The 20577-nt window shown below is 44.9% G+C and overlaps 1 protein-coding gene across 3 annotated transcripts in view; it reads right to left on the reverse strand.

The window, feature by feature from the left end:
- The window catches only part of LOC110512740 (tubulin-specific chaperone D-like), a 141869-nt gene that overhangs the window by 72874 nt on the left and 48418 nt on the right, over window positions 1–20577 (reverse strand). For all 3 annotated transcript variants that reach the window (XM_036941974.1, XM_036941975.1, XM_036941976.1), the window contains exons 16-17: window positions 11274–11331; window positions 121–150 (exon numbers count right to left, since the gene is read on the reverse strand). In XM_036941974.1, the coding sequence (XP_036797869.1) occupies window positions 121–150; window positions 11274–11331 (88 nt within the window). The remainder of the gene's footprint in view (window positions 1–120; window positions 151–11273; window positions 11332–20577) is intronic.

Here is a 20577-nt window from a genome sequence, read left to right on the forward strand (position 1 = left end):
TAGTGACAGTCAGTAACACCTGGATGGTAGGTGATCATTACAACCCTAATGTACTGTGTATCATAGCATTAGTCATGTAATAACTAATAACCTATGGTTTTGGTTACTGGGTTCACAAACCTGTCTTCCCACATTCTCCTGGAAGGCAGCCTGGGAGAGGAAGAGAAGAATACACAGTTTAGAAGTTAAATAATTGTAGTGAGATCTGATATAAATGACAGGGTCAGGTACTAAGAAACAGTAGTTAGATTATAGTCAGTAGTGAGATCTGATATAAATGACAGGGTCTAAGAGACAGTAGTTAGATTATAGTCAGTAGTTAGATCTGATATAAATGACAGGGACTAAGAGACAGTAGTTAGATTATAGTCAGTAGTGAGATCTGATATAAATGACAGGGTCTAAGAGACAGTAGTTAGATAATAGTAGTGAGAGCTGATATAAATGACAGGGTCTAAGAGACAGTAGTTAGATAATAGTCAGTAGTCAGATCTGATATAAATGACAGGGACTAAGAGACAGACAGTAGTTAGATCTGATATAAATGACAGGGTCAGGGTCTAAGAGACAGTAGTTAGATAATAGTCAGTAGTCAGATCTGATATAAATGACAGGGACTAAGAAACAGTAGTTAGATGATAGTCAGTAGTCAGATCTGATATAAATGACAGGGACTAAGAGACAGTAATTAGATAATTGTCAGTAGTGAGATCTGATATGAATGACAGGGTCTAAGAGACAGTAATTAGATAATTGTCAGTAGTGAGATCTGATATAGATGACAGGGTCAGGGACTAAGAGACAGTAATTAGATAATTGTCAGTAGTGAGATCTGATATAGATGACAGGGTCAGGGACTAAGAGACAGTAATTAGATAATTGTCAGTAGTGAGATCTGATATAGATGACAGGGTCAGGGTCTAAGAGACAGTAGTTAGATAATAGTCAGTAGTCAGATCTGATATAAATGACAGGGACTAAGAAACAGTAGTTAGATGATAGTCAGTAGTCAGATCTGATATAAATGACAGGGTCTAAGAGACAGTAATTAGATAATTGTCAGTAGTGAGATCTGATATGAATGACAGGGACTAAGAGACAGTAATTAGATAATTGTCAGTAGTGAGATCTGATATAAATGACAGGGTCTAAGAGACAGTAGTTAGATTATAGTCAGTAGTCAGATCTGATATAAATGACAGGGTCTAAGAGACAGTAGTTAGATAATAGTAGTGAGATCAGATATGAATGACAGGGTCTAAGAGACAGTAGTCAGATCTGATATAAATGACAGGGTCTAAGAGACAGTAGTTAGATAATAGTCAGTAGTCAGATCTGATATAAATGACAGGGTCTAAGAGACAGTAGTTAGATAATAGTAGTGAGATCAGATATGAATGACAGGGTCTAAGAGACAGTAGTTAGATAATAGTCAGTAGTCAGATCTGATATAAATGACAGGGTCTAAGAGACAGTAGTTAGATAATAGTAGTGAGATCAGATATGAATGACAGGGTCTAAGAGACAGTAGTCAGATCTGATATAAATGACAGGGTCTAAGAGACAGTAGTTAGATAATAGTCAGTAGTCAGATCAGATATGAATGACAGGGTCTAAGAGACAGTAGTTAGATAATTGTCAGTAGTGAGATCTGATATAAATGGCAGGGTCTAAGAGACAGTAGTTAGATAATAGTCAGTAGTGAGATCTGATATAAATGACAGGGTCAGGGACTAAGAGACAGTAGTTAGATAATAGTCAGTAGTGAGATCTGATATAGATGACAGGGTCAGGGACTAAGAGACAGTAATTAGATAATTGTCAGTAGTGAGATCTGATATAGATGACAGGGTCAGGGTCTAAGAGACAGTAGTTAGATAATAGTCAGTAGTCAGATCTGATATAAATGACAGGGACTAAGAAACAGTAGTTAGATGATAGTCAGTAGTCAGATCTGATATAAATGACAGGGTCTAAGAGACAGTAATTAGATAATTGTCAGTAGTGAGATCTGATATAAATGGCAGGGTCTAAGAGACAGTAGTTAGATAATAGTCAGTAGTGAGATCTGATATAAATGACAGGGTCAGGGACTAAGAGACAGTAGTTAGATAATAGTCAGTAGTGAGATCTGATATAGATGACAGGGTCAGGGACTAAGAGACAGTAATTAGATAATTGTCAGTAGTGAGATCTGATATAGATGACAGGGTCAGGGTCTAAGAGACAGTAGTTAGATAATAGTCAGTAGTCAGATCTGATATAAATGACAGGGACTAAGAAACAGTAGTTAGATGATAGTCAGTAGTCAGATCTGATATAAATGACAGGGTCTAAGAGACAGTAATTAGATAATTGTCAGTAGTGAGATCTGATATGAATGACAGGGACTAAGAGACAGTAATTAGATAATTGTCAGTAGTGAGATCTGATATAAATGACAGGGTCTAAGAGACAGTAGTTAGATTATAGTCAGTAGTGAGATCTGATATAAATGACAGGGTCTAAGAGACAGTAGTTAGATAATAGTCAGTAGTGAGATCTGATATAAATGACAGGGTCTAAGAGACAGTAGTTAGATAATAGTCAGTAGTGAGATCTGATATAAATGACAGGGTCTAAGAGACAGTAGTTAGATAATAGTAGTGAGATCAGATATGAATGACAGGGTCTAAGAGACAGTAGTCAGATCTGATATAAATGACAGGGTCTAAGAGACAGTAGTTAGATAATAGTCAGTAGTCAGATCTGATATAAATGACAGGGTCTAAGAGACAGTAGTTAGATAATAGTAGTGAGATCAGATATGAATGACAGGGTCTAAGAGACAGTAGTTAGATAATAGTCAGTAGTCAGATCTGATATAAATGACAGGGTCTAAGAGACAGTAGTTAGATAATAGTAGTGAGATCAGATATGAATGACAGGGTCTAAGAGACAGTAGTCAGATCTGATATAAATGACAGGGTCTAAGAGACAGTAGTTAGATAATAGTCAGTAGTCAGATCAGATATGAATGACAGGGTCTAAGAGACAGTAGTTAGATAATTGTCAGTAGTGAGATCTGATATAAATGGCAGGGTCTAAGAGACAGTAGTTAGATAATAGTCAGTAGTGAGATCTGATATAAATGACAGGGTCAGGGACTAAGAGACAGTAGTTAGATAATAGTCAGTAGTCAGATCAGATATGAATGACAGGGTCTAAGAGACAGTAGTTAGATAATAGTCAGTAGTGAGATCTGATATAAATGGCAGGGTCTAAGAGACAGTAGTTAGATTATAGTCAGTAGTCAGATCTGATATAAATGACAGGGTCTAAGAGACAGTAGTTAGATAATAGTCAGTAGTCAGATCTGATATAAATGACAGGGTCTAAGAGACAGTAGTTAGATAATAGTCAGTAGTGAGATCTGATATAAATGACAGGGTCTAAGAGACAGTAGTTAGATAATAGTCAGTAGTGAGATCTGATATAAATGACAGGGTCTAAGAGACAGTAGTTAGATAATAGTAGTGAGAGCTGATATAAATGACAGGGTCTAAGAGACAGTAGTCAGATCTGATATAAATGACAGGGTCTAAGAGACAGTAGTCAGATCTGATATAAATGACAGGGTCTAAGAGACAGTAGTCAGATCTGATATAAATGACACGGTCTAAGAGACAGTAGTTAGATAATAGTCAGTAGTCAGATCTGATATAAATGACAGGGACTAAGAGACAGACAGTAGTTAGATCTGATATAAATGACAGGGTCAGGGACTAAGAGACAGTAGTTAGATAATAGTCAGTAGTCAGATCTGATATAAATGACAGGGACTAAGAGACAGTAGTTAGATAATAGTAGTGAGATCTGATATAAATGACAGGGTCTAAGAGACAGTAATTAGATAATTGTCAGTAGTGAGATCTGATATAAATGACAGGGTCTAAGAGACAGTAATTAGATAATTGTCAGTAGTGAGATCTGATATAAATGACAGGGTCTAAGAGACAGTAGTTAGATTATAGTCAGTAGTGAGATCTGATATAAATGACAGGGTCTAAGAGACAGTAGTTAGATAATAGTCAGTAGTCAGATCTGATATAAATGACAGGGTCTAAGAGACAGTAGTTAGATAATAGTAGTGAGATCAGATATGAATGACAGGGTCTAAGAGACAGTAGTCAGATCTGATATAAATGACAGGGTCTAAGAGACAGTAGTTAGATAATAGTCAGTAGTCAGATCTGATATAAATGACAGGGTCTAAGAGACAGTAGTTAGATAATAGTAGTGAGATCAGATATGAATGACAGGGTCTAAGAGACAGTAGTTAGATAATAGTCAGTAGTCAGATCTGATATAAATGACAGGGTCTAAGAGACAGTAGTTAGATAATAGTAGTGAGATCAGATATGAATGACAGGGTCTAAGAGACAGTAGTCAGATCTGATATAAATGACAGGGTCTAAGAGACAGTAGTTAGATAATAGTCAGTAGTCAGATCAGATATGAATGACAGGGTCTAAGAGACAGTAGTTAGATAATAGTCAGTAGTGAGATCTGATATAAATGGCAGGGTCTAAGAGACAGTAGTTAGATAATAGTCAGTAGTGAGATCTGATATAAATGACAGGGTCAGGGACTAAGAGACAGTAGTTAGATAATAGTCAGTAGTCAGATCAGATATGAATGACAGGGTCTAAGAGACAGTAGTTAGATAATAGTCAGTAGTGAGATCTGATATAAATGGCAGGGTCTAAGAGACAGTAGTTAGATTATAGTCAGATCTGATATAAATGACAGGGTCTAAGAGACAGTAGTTAGATAATAGTCAGTAGTCAGATCTGATATAAATGACAGGGTCTAAGAGACAGTAGTTAGATAATAGTCAGTAGTCAGATCTGATATAAATGACAGGGTCTAAGAGACAGTAGTTAGATTATAGTCAGATCTGATATAAATGACAGGGTCTAAGAGACAGTAGTTAGATTATAGTCAGATCTGATATAAATGACAGGGTCTAAGAGACAGTAGTTAGATTATAGTCAGATCTGATATAAATGACAGGGTCTAAGAGACAGTAGTTAGATAATAGTAGTGAGATCTGATATTTATTTATTTATTATTTATTTACCTTTATTTAACCAGGTAGGCAAGTTGAGAACAAGTTCTCATTTACAATTGCGACCTGGCCAAGATAAAGCAAAGCAGTTCGACAGATACAACAACACAGAGTTACACATGGAGTAAAACAAACATACAGTCAATAATAAAGTATAAACAAGTCTATATACAATGTGAGCAAATGAGGTGAGAAGGGAGGTAAAGGCAAAAAAGGCCTTGGTGGCAAGGTAAATACAATATAGCAAGTAAAACACTGGAATGGTAGTTTTGCAATGGAAGAATGTGCAAAGTAGAAATAAAAATAATGGGGTGCAAAGGAGCAAAATAAATAAATAAATTAAATACAGTTGGGAAAGAGGTAGTTGATAGGGCTAAATTATATGTGGGCTATGTACAGGTGCAGTAATCTGTGAGCTGCTCTGACAGTTGGTGCTTAAAGCTAGTGAGGGAGATAAGTGTTTCCAGTTTCAGAGATTTTTGTAGTTCGTTCCAGTCATTGGCAGCAGAGAACTGGAAAGAGAGACGGCCAAAGAAAGAATTGGTTTTGGGGGTGACTAGAGAGATATACCTGCTGGAGCGTGTGCTACAGGTGGGAGATGCTATGGTGACCAGCGAGCTGAGATAAGGGGGGACTTTACCTAGCAGGGTCTTGTAGATGACATGGAGCCAGTGGGTTTGGCGACGAGTATGAAGCGAGGGCCAGCCAACGAGAGCGTACAGGTCGCAATGGTGGGTAGTATATGGGGCTTTGGTGACAAAACGGATTGCACTGTGATAGACTGCATCCAGTTTGTTGAGTAGGGTATTGGAGGCTATTTTGTAAATTACATCGCCAAAGTCGAGGATTGGTAGGATGGTCAGTTTTACAAGGGTATGTTTGGCAGCATGAGTGAAGGATGCTTTGTTGCGAAATAGGAAGCCAATTCTAGATTTAACTTTGGATTGGAGATGTTTGATATGGGTCTGGAAGGAGAGTTTACAGTCTAACCAGACACCTAAGTATTTGTAGTTGTCCACGTATTCTAAGTCAGAGCCGTCCAGAGTAGTGATGTTGGACAGGCGGGTAGGTGCAGGTAGTGATCGGTTGAAGAGCATGCATTTAGTTTTACTTGTATTTAAGAGCAGTTGGAGGCCACGGAAGGAGAGTTGTATGGCATTGAAGCTTGCCTGGAGGGTTGTTAACACAGTGTCCAAAGAAGGGCCGGAAGTATACAGAATGGTGTCGTCTGCGTAGAGGTGGATCAGAGACTCACCAGCAGCAAGAGCGACCTCATTGATGTATACAGAGAAGAGAGTCGGTCCAAGAATTGAACCCTGTGGCACCCCCATAGAGACTGCCAGAGGTCCGGACAACAGACCCTCAGATTTGACACACTGAACTCTATCAGAGAAGTAGTTGGTGAACCAGGCGAGGCAATCATTTGAGAAACCAAGGCTGTTGAGTCTGCCGATGAGGATGTGGTGATTGACAGAGTCGAAAGCGTTGGCCAGATCAATGAATACGGCTGCACAGTAATGTTTCTTATCGATGGCGGTTAAGATATCGTTTAGGACCTTGAGCGTGGCTGAGGTGCACCCATGACCAGCTCTGAAACCAGATTGCATAGCAGAGAAGGTATGGTGAGATTCAAAATGGTCGGTAATCTGTTTGTTGACTTGGCTTTCGAAGACCTTAGAAAGGCATGGTAGGATAGATATAGGTCTGTAGCAGTTTGGGTCAAGAGTATCCCCCCCTTTGAAGAGGGGGATGACCGCAGCTGCTTTCCAATCTTTGGGAATCTCAGACGACACGAAAGAGAGGTTGAACAGGCTAGTAATAGGGGTGGCAACAATTTCGGCAGATAATTTTAGAAAGAAAGGGTCCAGATTGTCTAGCCCGGCTGATTTGTAGGGGTCCAGATTTTGCAGCTCTTTCAGAACATCAGCTGAATGGATTTGGGAGAAGGAGAAATGGGGAAGGCTTGGGCGAGTTGCTGTTGGGGGTGCAGTGCTGTTGACAGGGGTAGGAGTAGCCAGGTGGAAAGCATGGCCAGCAGTAGAAAAATGCTTATTGAAATTTTCAATTATGGTGGATTTATCAGTGGTGACAGTGTTTCCTATCTTCAGTGCAGTGGGCAGCTGGGAGGAGGTGTTCTTATTCTCCATGGACTTTACAGTGTCCCAGAACTTTTTTGAGTTAGTGTTGCAAGAAGCAAATTTCTGCTTGAAAAAGCTAGCCTTGGCTTTTCTAACTGCCTGTGTATAATGGTTTCTAGCTTCTCTGAACAGCTGCATATCACGGGGGCTGTTCGATGCTAATGCAGAACGCCATAGGACGTTTTTGTGTTGATTAAGGGCAGTCAGGTCTGGGGAGAACCAAGGGCTATATCTGTTCCTGGTTCTAAATTTCTTGAATGGGGCATGTTTATTTAAGATGGTTAGGAAGGCATTTTTAAAAAATATCCAGGCATCCTCTACTGACGGGATGAGGTCAATATCCTTCCAGGATACCCCGGCCAGGTCGATTAGAAAGGCCTGCTCGCTGAAGTGTTTCAGGGAGCGTTTTACAGTGATGAGAGGAGGTCGTTTGACCGCTGACCCATTACGGATGCAGGCAATGAGGCAGTGATCGCTGAGATCTTGGTTGAAGACAGCAGAGGTGTATTTAGAGGGGAAGTTGGTTAGGATGATATCTATGAGGGTGCCCGTGTTTAAGGCTTTGGGGAGGTACCTGGTATGTTCATTGATAATTTGTGTGAGATTGAGGGCATCAAGTTTAGATTGTAGGATGGCTGGGGTGTTAAGCATGTTCCAGTTTAGGTCGCCTAGCAGCACGAGCTCTGAAGATAGATGGGGGGCAATCAGTTCACATATGGTGTCCAGAGCACAGCTGGGGGCAGAGGGTGGTCTATAGCAGGCGGCAACGGTGAGAGACTTGTTTTTAGAAAGGTGGATTTTTAAAAGTAGAAGTTCAAATTGTTTGGGTACAGACCTGGATAGTAGGACAGAACTCTGCAGGCTATCTTTGCAGTAGATTGCAACACCGCCCCCTTTGGCAGTTCTATCTTGTCTGAAAATGTTGTAGTTTGGAATTAAAATGTCTGAATTTTTGGTGGTCTTCCTAAGCCAGGATTCAGACACAGCTAGAACATCCGGGTTGGCAGAGTGTGCTAAAGCAGTGAATAGAACAAACTTAGGGAGGAGGCTTCTAATGTTAACATGCATGAAACCAAGGCTATTACGGTTACAGAAGTCGTCAAAAGAGAGCGCCTGGGGAATAGGAGTGGAGCTAGGCACTGCAGGGCCTGGATTCACCTCTACATCGCCAGAGGAACATAGGAGGAGTAGAATAAGGGTGCGACTAAAAGCAATAAGAATTGGTCGTCTAGAACGTCTGGAACAGAGAGTAAAAGGAGGTTTCTGGGGGCGATAAAATAGCATCAAGGTATAATGTACAGACAAAGGTAAGGTAGGATGTGAATACAGTGGAGGTAAACCTAGGTATTGAGTGATGAAGAGAGAGATATTGTCTCTAGAAACATCATTGAAACCAGGAGATGTCATTGCATGTGTGGGTGGTGGAACTAATAGGTTGGATAAGGTATAGTGAGCAGGACTAGAGGCTCTACAGTGAAATAAGCCAATAAACACTAACCAGAACAGCAATGGACAAGACATATTGACATTAAGGAGAGGCATGCTTAGTCGAGTGATCAAAAGGGTCCAGTGAGTGGAGAGGTTGGTTTAGGGTCACGGCGATTTAGACAGCTAGCCAAGCCAACCGGTAGCAAGCTAGCATAGGATGGAGTCTGTTGTTAGCCACCTCTTGCGTTCGGTCAGTAGATTAGTGGGGTTCCGTGTGGTAGAGGGGATTAATCCAAATCACACAACAACAAAAATAAGAACAATAGATATAGTTATAGAGGCCCGAGAAGAAAACATAATAATTCAAATAAATAAATTGTCCGGTTGTCTATTCAGATAGCAGCCGGAAAGACAGCTAACGGTTAGCGGGCCGCAGATGGGCGTTCCGGTAACGTCGCGACAGAGGAGCCAGCCGGATCTCCTTCAGGTAGATAACGTCGGCAGTCCGGTTGTGAAGGCCTGGTGGGGCTCCGCGTAGGCAGTGAAACGGGTCCGGATAGGTGACTGCAGCCCAGGAGTGAATGATGGAACTCAGGCGTGATTGACGGAGCTGGCTAGCACCGGAACAATCGATGTTTGCTCCGGAATCGACGAAAGCCGACTGTCACACGGATAGCAGCTAGCTAGCTGTGAGATCCGGGTATGAATGTCCAGAGAGCAGTTGAAATCCAGGGACATGGAGAGAAAAATTGGTCCGGTATGTTCCGTTCCGAGCCGCGCTGCGCCGTACAAAACTGGCGATAGATTTTCGATAGATTTTCGAGCTAAAGGACAGCCGATGACCACAAACCGTGGTTAGCTTCTGATTAGCTTCTGGGCTAGCTCCTGGCTAGCTTCTGGCTAGTTTCTGGCCAGCCTCCTGGAGTTTCTGGCTAGCTTCCTGAAGGATTGCAGATCTGAGGTAAATAATACTTTTTTATAAATATAAATTGGTGAGGCTGGTTGCAGGAGAGTGTTTAGAAGATGAGTTGATGGAAAATAAAAATAAAATGTATGTGAAAAAAGTTGTAAATATATATATATACAGGACACGACAAGACGAGGACAAAAGACGTCTGAACTGCTATGCGATCTTGGATGAATATATGAATATAAATGACAGGGTCTAAGAGACAGTAGTTAGATAATAGTCAGTAGTGAGATCTGATATAAATGACAGGGTCTAAGAGACAGTAGTCAGATCTGATATAAATGACAGGGTCTAAGAGACAGTAGTTAGATAATAGTCAGTAGTCAGATCTGATATAAATGACAGGGACTAAGAGACAGACAGTAGTTAGATATGATATAAATGACAGGGTCAGGGTCTAAGAGACAGTAGTTAGATAATAGTCAGTAGTCAGATCTGATATAAATGACAGGGACTAAGAGACAGTAGTTAGATGATAGTCAGTAGTGAGATCTGATATAAATGACAGGGTCTAAGAGACAGTAGTTAGATTATAGTCAGTAGTGAGATCTGATATAAATGACAGGGTCTAAGAGACAGTAGTTAGATTATAGTCAGTAGTGAGATCTGATATAAATGACAGGGTCTAAGAGACAGTAGTTAGATAATAGTCAGTAGTCAGATCTGATATAAATGACAGGGTCTAAGAGACAGTAGTTAGATAATAGTAGTGAGATCAGATATGAATGACAGGGTCTAAGAGACAGTAGTCAGATCTGATATAAATGACAGGGTCTAAGAGACAGTAGTTAGATAATAGTCAGTAGTCAGATCTGATATAAATGACAGGGTCTAAGAGACAGTAGTTAGATAATAGTAGTGAGATCAGATATGAATGACAGGGTCTAAGAGACAGTAGTTAGATAATAGTCAGTAGTCAGATCTGATATAAATGACAGGGTCTAAGAGACAGTAGTTAGATAATAGTAGTGAGATCAGATATGAATGACAGGGTCTAAGAGACAGTAGTCAGATCTGATATAAATGACAGGGTCTAAGAGACAGTAGTTAGATAATAGTCAGTAGTCAGATCAGATATGAATGACAGGGTCTAAGAGACAGTAGTTAGATAATAGTCAGTAGTGAGATCTGATATAAATGACAGGGTCAGGGACTAAGAGACAGTAGTTAGATAATAGTCAGTCGTCAGATCAGATATGAATGACAGGGTCTAAGAGACAGTAGTTAGATAATAGTCAGTAGTGAGATCTGATATAAATGGCAGGGTCTAAGAGACAGTAGTTAGATTATAGTCAGTAGTGAGATCTGATATAAATGACAGGGTCAGGGACTAAGAGACAGTAGTTAGATAATAGTCAGTAGTGAGATCTGATATAAATGACAGGGTCAATCCAGAAAGTTAATTAAAATGACATAAACCATTATTTTCTATTATGATTTTTTAACATGTACATTTAATTTAAATTAATTCCCTGGATTTATTGAATTAAAAAGGGAATTTCTCAACCTTGATACATGGTTTGATACGTGTACGAGAGAGAGACTGAAACAGAGAGAGACAGAGAGAGAGAGAGAGAGAGAGACAAACAGAGAGAGAGAGAGAGAGACAGACAGAGTGGTCACTCACTGATGCAGCTCTACGACAGTTGATGTTTCGGTCGAACACAGCAGTGATCACCAGAGCACTGAAAAAAGAGAGAGAGAGAGAGAGAGAGAGAGACAGAGAGAGAAAAGGAGAGAGAAAAAGAGAGAGCATAGAGAGAGAGAGAGACAGAGACAGAGAGACACAAATAGATGGACAGGTAAACACACTGACACACAGGCAGGCAGGTGAATGTATTTCTTACCTTTATGTCTTTGTATTGGGTGTTGGCCCACAGTGAAGTCAGTGCTATGATCAGACATGAACCCTTGAACAAAACAGATCAAGTTTGACCTTGTGGTTGTTGATAAAAGTATGAACTAATAAACTACCACTCAAGTAAAGTGTTAGCCAGTTTCTTGGTCGACCTACTGAAGAAAAACAAACTAATCTGGGCTGAGAACCAAAATTCAACAAGTTGACATTGTGCCAACAACAACAACCTGAAGGAATGTATGATTAGATATGACTCCGGGGGCCCCTCCTGCAGTCGCCGACTCCGGGGACACTAACCTGACTAACTCTGTTCTCTCTGTCCCTGGACCCTAACCCTGACTAACTCTGGTCTCTGTCCCTGGACCCTAACCCTGACTAACTCTGGTCTCTGTCCCTGGACCCTAACCCTAACCTGACTAACTTTGTTCTCTCTGTCCCTGAACCCTAACCTGACTAACTCTGTTCTCTCTGTCCCTGGACCCTAACCCTGACTAACTCTGTTCTCTCTGTCCCTGGACCCTAACCTGACTAACTCTGTTCTCTCTGTCCCTGGACCCTAACCTGACTAACTCTGGTCTCTGTCCCTGGACCCTAACCTGACTAACTCTGGTCTCTGTCCCTGGACCCTAACCCTAACCCTGACTAACTCTGTTCTCTGTCCCTGGACACTAACCTGAATAACTCTGTTCTCTCTGTCCCTGGACACTAACACTAACCTGACTAACTCTGTTCTCTCTGTCCCTGGACACTAACCTGACTAACTCTGTTCTCTCTGTCCCTGGACCCTAACCTGACTAACTCTGGTCTCTGTCCCTGGACCCTAACCCTAACCCTGACTAACTCTGTTCTCTGTCCCTGGACACTAACCTGACTAACTCTGTTCTCTCTGTCCCTGGACCCTAACCCTGACTAACTCTGTTCTCTCTGTCCCTGGTCCCTAACCTTACTAACTCTGTTCTCTCTGTCCCTGGACACTAACCCTGACTAACTCTGTTCTCTCTGTCCCTGGACCCTAACCTGACTAACTCTGGTCTCTGTCCCTGGACCCTAACCTGACTAACTCTGGTCTCTGTCCCTGGACCCTAACCTGACTAACTCTGTTCTCTCTGTCCCTGGACCCTAACCTGACTAACTCTGGTCTCTGTCCCTGGACCCTAACCCTAACCCTGACTAACTCTGTTCTCTGTCCCTGGACACTAACCTGACTAACTCTGTTCTCTCTGTCCCTGGACCCTAACCCTGACTAACTCTGTTCTCTCTGTCCCTGGACCCTAACCTGACTAACTCTGTTCTCTCTGTCCCTGGACACTAACACTAACCTGACTAACTCTGTTCTCTCTGTCCCTGGACACTAACCTGACTAACTCTGTTCTCTCTGTCCCTGGACCCTAACCTGACTAACTCTGGTCTCTGTCCCTGGACCCTAACCCTAACCCTGACTAACTCTGTTCTCTGTCCCTGGACACTAACCTGACTAACTCTGTTCTCTCTGTCCCTGGACCCTAACCCTGACTAACTCTGTTCTCTCTGTCCCTGGTCCCTAACCTTACTAACTCTGTTCTCTCTGTCCCTGGACACTAACCCTGACTAACTCTGTTCTCTCTGTCCCTGGACCCTAACCTGACTAACTCTGGTCTCTGTCCCTGGACCCTAACCTGACTAACTGTTCTCTCTGTCCCTGGACACTAACCCTAACCTGACTAACTCTGTTCTCTGTCCCTGGACACTAACCTGACTAACTGTTCTCTCTGTCCCTGGACCCTAACCCTGACTAACCACTGTGGTTTCAGTGAGGCAACAGTCCATGTGGACTGGAAGACGGAAAGAAAGAACGAGAGAGTCTCATCTGAGGAGGAGAGTTCCCCTGGGGACATCCTGCACCTTATTTCCTGTGTGAGTTCCAGTGTTTAATAGTGACCAAGCACAATGTCTGTGTGCGTACCCCCCTGTGCATGTGTGTGTGTGTGTGTACCCCCCTATGCATGTGTGTGTGTGTGTGTGCGTACCCCCCTGTGTGTGTGTGTGTGTGTGTGTGTGTGTGTGTGTGTGTGTACCCCCCTGTGCATGTGTGTGTGTGTGTGTGTACCCCCCTCTGTGTGTGTGTGTGTGTGTATGTGTGTGTGTGTGTGTGTGTGTGTGTACCCCCCTGTGCGTGTGTGTGTGTGTGTGTATGTATGTGTGTGTGTAAATGCCACACTAAAATAGAGTAAAAATGTCAAGAGGCTTTTACGAATCTGGAGCAGGACTGAGCTTGCCTGAGCCCCGGTACCAAACAGCCACCGAAACCAACCACGCCAGGCGAAACTTGGCAAGGCTGGCTGCAGGGAGCGGGAGGCTGGTGTGTGTGTGTGGGGGGAGGGTAAAACTGACACTGCAGAGGCACAGGGTCCCACAGGCCCAGACATGTCCATGGAGGGAGGGAGGGAGGGAGGGAGGGAGGGAGGAGCAGGGCGCGTAAATGAACTTCAACTTCTCTGCAGACACAGGCAGGACAGGTGTGGAGTCATGCACAGCTAAGAGGTACACCTGAGACCTGAACCTGCGCGCACACACACACACACACACACACACACACACACACACACACAGAGAGAGACACCTGACTGACAAGCAAGGCCCTCCACTCATCACTTCCTCCTCCCATCACCCTCTCCTCAGCATGGCAAGACCCTCCACTCATCACTTCCTCCTCTCATCACCCTCTCCTCAGCATGGCAAGACCCTGCACTCATCCACAGTAACATGAACACAACACCTTCAGTCACCTTAAGGAGCGTCTGCCTGCCTGTCTGTGAAATGCATTGTGCCCAGACAGGGCTCCAAACCAAACCAGTTAGACACGTCGTATGGCTTAACAGCCAGAGGGAGATGGTTTCATCATGCTGAGGTGTGGATGAGGAGCAGGCAGAGACAGATGTTTGTGGTCTACGTTGAGGTGTGGATGAGGAGCAGGCAGAGACAGATGTTTGTGGTCTACGTTGAGGTGTGGATGAGGAGCAGGCAGAGACAGATGTTTGTGGTCTACGTTGAGGTGTGGATGAGGAGCAGGCAGAGACAGATGTTTGTGGTCTACGTTGAGGTGTGGATGAGGAGCAGGCAGAGACAGATGTTTGTGGTCTACGTTGAGGTGTGGATGAGGAGCAGGCAGAGATAGAGGCTTGTAGTCGACACGTTGAGGTGTAGATGAGGAAAGGCAGAGATAGAGGCTTGTAGTCGACACGTTGAGGTGTAGATGAGGAGAGGCAGAGATAGAGGCTTGTAGTCGACACGTTGAGGTGTAGATGAGGAGAGGCAGAGACAGATGTTTGTGGTCTACGTTGAGGTGTGGATGAGGAGCAGGCAGAGATAGAGGCTTGTAGTCGACACGTTGAGGTGTGGATGAGGAGCAGGCAGAGACAGATGTTTGTGGTCTACGTTGAGGTGTGGATGAGGAGCAGGCAGAGATAGAGGCTTGTAGTCGACACGTTGAGGTGTAGATGAGGAGCAGCAGAGGCTTGCGACAACGACCCCAGTACATACGATACCGTTGTTACTGGGAACTACGATAACGACCCCAGTACATATGATACCGTTGTTACTGGGAACTACAACCCCAGTACATACGATCCCGTTGTTACTGGGAACTACAACCCCAGTACAAACGATCCCGTTGTTACTGGGAACTACGACCCCAGTACATACGATGCTGTTGTTACTGGGAACTACGATAACGACCCCAGTACATATGATCCTGTTGTTACTGGGAACTACGATAACGACCTCAGTACATATCATAGCGTTGTTACTGGGAACTACGACCCCAGTACATATGATACCGTTGTTACTGGGAACTACGATAACGACCCCAGTACATATGATACCGTTGTTACTGGGAACTACGATAACGACCCCAGTACATACGATACCGTTGTTACTGGGGACTACGATAACGACCCCAGTACATATGATGCCGTTGTTAGTGGGAACTACGACCCCAGTACATATGATACCGTTGTTACTGGGGACTACGATAACGACCCCAGTACATATGATACCGTTGTTACTGGGAACTACGACCCCAGTACATATGATACCGTTGTTACTGGGAACTACGATAACGACCCCAGTACATATGATACCGTTGTTACTGGGATCTACGATAACGACCCCAGTACATATGATACTGTTGTTACTGGGAACTACGATAACGACCCCAGTACATATGATACCGTTGTTACTGGGGACTACGATAACGACCCCAGTACATATGATACCGTTGTTACTGGGAACTACGATAACGACCCCAGAACATACAATGCCGTTGTTACTGGGAACTACGATAACGACCCCAGTACATATGATACCGTTGTTACTGGGGACTACGATAACGACCCCAGTACATATGATACCGTTGTTACTGGGAACTACGACCCCAGTACATATGATACCGTTGTTACTGGGGACTACGATAACGACCCCAGTACATATGATACCGTTGTTACTGGGAACTACAACCCCAGTACATATGATACCGTTGTTACTGGGAACTACGATAACGACCCCAGTACATATGATCCCGTTGTTACTGGGAACTACAACCCCAGTACATATGATACCGTTGTTACTGGGGATGAGGAGTTCATACAACGTATTCTGAGATCATTTAAAAATGCGTATTCGTTGAGGTATTACAGTGTTTTGTAGTGGGTGAAGTATCGCATAGCAAGAAGGCAGAAGTAGCCTAGTAGCCTAGTAGCCTTGTGTAGATGGGGACATGAGACAACGCTCTTATTCACAACAACAAAAAATACAAAAATCAACAAAAGAAATTGCATCCTAAAACAATTTGAAACAGGCAGCTACACTGAGTTTACAAAACATTAAGAACACCTTCCTAATATTGACTCCTAATAAGACCTTTCGCCCTCAGAACAGCCTCAATTCGTCGGGCCACAGACTCTACAAGGTGTTGAAAGCGTTCCACAGGGATGCTGGCCCATGTTGACTCCAGTGCTTCCCACAGTTGTGTCCAGTTGGTTGGATGTCCTTTGGGTGGTGGACCATTCTTGATACACAGGAAACTGTTGAGCGTGAAAACCCCAGCAGCGTTGCAGTTCTTGACACAAAACGGTGTGCCTGGCACCTACTACCACGCCCCGTTCAAAGTCACTTAAATCTTTAGTCTTGCCCATTCACCCTCTGAATGGCAACACATACAACAATCCATGTCTCAATTGTCTCAAGGCTTAAAAATCCTTCTTTAACCTGGTTTCATCAGCGCTAAGGCCTGTGGTCTATTCAGATGTGACACTAAAGGCCTGTGGTCTATTCATCTGTGACACTAAAGGCCTGTGGTCTATTCAGCTGTGACACTAAAGGCCTGTGGTCTATTCAGCTGTGACACTAAAGGCCTGTGGTCTATTCATCTGTGACACTAAAGGCCTGTGGTCTATTCAGCTGTGACACTAAAGGCCTGTGGTCTATTCAGCTGTGATACTAAAGGCCTGTGGTGTATTCAGCTGTGACACTAAAGGCCTGTGGTCTATTCAGCTGTGACACTAAAGACCTGTGGTGTATTCATCTGTGACACTAAAGGCCTGTGGTGTATTCAGCTGTGACACTAAAGGCCTGTGATGTATTCAGCTGTGACACTAAAGGCCTGTGGTCTATTCAGATGTGACACTAAAGGCCTGTGGTCTATTCATCTGTGACACTAAAGGCCTGTGGTGTATTCATCTGTGACACTAAAGGCCTGTGATGTATTCAGCTGTGACACTAAAGGCCTGTGGTCTATTCAGCTGTGCCACTAAAGGCCTGTGGTCTATTCAGCTGTGACACTAAAGGCCTGTGGTCTATTCATCTGTGACACTAAAGGCCTGTGATGTATTCAGCTGTGACACTAAAGGCCTGTGGTCTATTCATCTGTGACACTAAAGGCCTGTGGTCTATTCAGCTGTGACACTAAAGGCCTGTGGTCTATTCATCTGTGACACTAAAGGCCTGTGATGTATTCAGCTGTGACACTAAAGGCCTGTGGTCTATTCATCTGTGACACTAAAGGCCTGTGGTCTATTCAGCTGTGACACTAAAGGCCTGTGGTCTATTCATCTGTGACACTAAAGGCCTGTGATGTATTCAGCTGTGACACTAAAGGCCTGTGGTGTATTCATAGGTGTCATGTAGGTCATGTTATCTCTATATAGCTGTCATCTCTCTGTCCACAGCCGTCAACAACTGGGAGGCTTTGTCTTACTTGACTAACCTCAATGTAGTGACTGTTATTTATGCTGCTGTCAACTACTAAGGACAATTCTATTCTACTTCTAGATCTTGAAGTGAAATGTGTTTGTTGGCCTATATTTGGCCGGGGCAGCAGGTAGCCTAGTGGTTAGAGTGTAGGGACGGCAGGTAGCCTAGTGGTTAGAGTGTAGGGGCGGCAGGTAGTCTAGTGGTTAGAGTGTAGGGGCGGCAGGTAGTCTAGTGGTTAGAGTGTAGGGGCGGCAGGTAGTCTAGTGGTTAGAGTGTAGGGGCGGCAGGTAGCCTAGTGGTTAGAGTGTAGGGGCGGCAGGTAGCCTAGTGGTTAGAGTGTAGGGGCGGCAGGTAGCCTAGTGGTTGGAGCGTAGGGGCGGCAGGTAGACTAGTGGTTAGAGTGTAGGGACGGCAGGTAGCCTAGTGGTTAGAGTGTAGGGACGGCAGGTAGCCTAGTGGTTAGAGTGTAGGGGCAGCAGGTAGTCTAGTGGTTAGAGTGTAGGGACGGCAGGTAGCCTAGTGGTTAGAGTGTAGGGGCAGCAGGTAGTCTAGTGGTTAGAGTGTAGGGACGGCAGGTAGCCTAGTGGTTAGAGTGTAGGGGCGGCAGGTAGCCTAGTGGTTAGAGTGTAGGGGCAGCAGGTAGTCTAGTGGTTAGAGTGTAGGGGCGGCAGGTAGCCTAGTGGTTAGAGTGTAGGGGCAGCAGGTAGTCTAGTGGTTAGAGTGTAGGGGCGGCAGGTAGACTAGTGGTTAGAGTGTAGGGGCAGCAGGTAGTCTAGTGGTTAGAGTGTAGGGACGGCAGGTAGCCTAGTGGTTAGAGTGTAGGGACGGCAGGTAGCCTAGTGGTTAGAGTGTAGGGGCAGCAGGTAGTCTAGTGGTTAGAGTGTAGGGACGGCAGGTAGCCTAGTGGTTAGAGTGTAGGGGCGGCAGGTAGCCTAGTGGTTAGAGTGTAGGGGCAGCAGGTAGTCTAGTGGTTAGAGTGTAGGGGCGGCAGGTAGACTAGTGGTTAGAGTGTAGGGGCAGCAGGTAGTCTAGTGGTTAGAGTGTAGGGACGGCAGGTAGCCTAGTGGTTAGAGTGTAGGGACGGCAGGTAGCCTAGTGGTTAGAGTGTAGGGGCAGCAGGTAGTCTAGTGGTTAGAGTGTAGGGACGGCAGGTAGCCTAGTGGTTAGAGTGTAGGGACGGCAGGTAGCCTAGTGGTTAGAGTGTAGGGACGGCAGGTAGCCTAGTGGTTAGAGTGTAGGGGCAGCAGGTAGTCTAGTGGTTAGAGTGTAGGGACGGCAGGTAGCCTAGTGGTTAGAGTGTAGGGACGGCAGGTAGCCTAGTGGTTAGAGTGTAGGGACGGCAGGTAGCCTAGTGGTTAGAGTGTAGGGACGGCAGGTAGCCTAGTGGTTAGAGTGTAGGGGCAGCAGGTAGTCTAGTGGTTAGAGTGTAGGGGCAGCAGGTAGTCTAGTGGTTAGAGTGTAGGGACGGCAGGTAGCCTAGTGGTTAGAGTGTAGGGGCAGCAGGTAGCCTAGTGGTTAGAGTGTAGGGGCAGCAGGTAGCCTAGTGGTTAGAGTGTAGGGGCGGCAGGTAGCCTAGTGGTTAGAGTGTAGGGGCGGCAGGTAACCTAGTGGTTAGAGTGTAGGGGCAGCAGGTAGTCTAGTGGTTAGAGTGTAGGGACGGCAGGTAGCCTAGTGGTTAGAGTGTAGGGGCAGCAGGTAGCCTAGTGGTTAGAGTGTAGGGGCGGCAGGTAGCCTAGTGGTTAGAGTGTAGGGGCGGCAGGTAGCCTAGTGGTTAGAGTGTAGGGGCAGCAGGTAGTCTAGTGGTTAGAGTGTAGGGGCGGCAGGTAGTCTAGTGGTTAGAGTGTAGGGGCGGCAGGTAGCCTAGTGGTTAGAGTGTAGGGGCGGCAGGTAGCCTAGTGGTTAGAGTGGTGGGGCAGCAGGTAGTCTAGTGGTTAGAGTGTAGGGGCAGCAGGTAGTCTAGTGGTTAGAGTGTAGGGGCGGCAGGTAGTCTAGTGGTTAGAGTGTAGGGGCAGCAGGTAGCCTAGTGGTTAGAGTGTAGGGACGGCAGGTAGCCTAGTGGTTAGAGTGTAGGGGCAGCAGGTAGTCTAGTGGTTAGAGTGTAGGGGCGGCAGGTAGCCTAGTGGTTAGAGTGTAGGGGCAGCAGGTAGTCTAGTGGTTAGAGTGGTGGGGCAGCAGGTAGTCTAGTGGTTAGAGTGGTGGGGCAGCAGGTAGTCTAGTGGTTAGAGTGTAGGGACAGCAGGTAGCCTAGTGGTTAGAGTGTAGGGACGGCAGGTAGCCTAGTGGTTAGAGTGTAGGGACGGCAGGTAGCCTAGTGGTTAGAGTGTAGGGACGGCAGGTAGCCTAGTGGTTAGAGTGTAGGGACGGCAGGTAGCCTAGTGGTTAGAGTGTAGGGACGGCAGGTAGTCTAGTGGTTAGAGTGTAGGGACGGCAGGTAGCCTAGTGGTTAGAGTGTAGGGGCGGCAGGTAGCCTAGTGGTTAGAGTGTAGGGGCGGCAGGTAGTCTAGTGGTTAGAGTGTAGGGGCGGCAGGTAGTCTAGTGGTTAGAGTGTAGGGGCAGCAGGTAGCCTAGTGGTTAGAGTGTAGGGGCAGCAGGTAGTCTAGTGGTTAGAGTGTAGGGACGGCAGGTAGCCTAGTGGTTAGAGTGGTGGGACGGCAGGTAGTCTAGTGGTTAGAGTGGTGGGACGGCAGGTAGTCTAGTGGTTAGAGTGGTGGGACGGCAGGTAGTCTAGTGGTTAGAGTGTAGGGACGGCAGGTAGCCTAGTGGTTAGAGTGTAGGGACGGCAGGTAGTCTAGTGGTTAGAGTGGTGGGACGGCAGGTAGTCTAGTGGTTAGAGTGTAGGGACGGC

The sequence above is a fragment of the Oncorhynchus mykiss genome, chromosome 13 (assembly GCF_013265735.2).
Source record: "Oncorhynchus mykiss isolate Arlee chromosome 13, USDA_OmykA_1.1, whole genome shotgun sequence".
Taxonomy (NCBI): domain Eukaryota; kingdom Metazoa; phylum Chordata; class Actinopteri; order Salmoniformes; family Salmonidae; genus Oncorhynchus; species Oncorhynchus mykiss.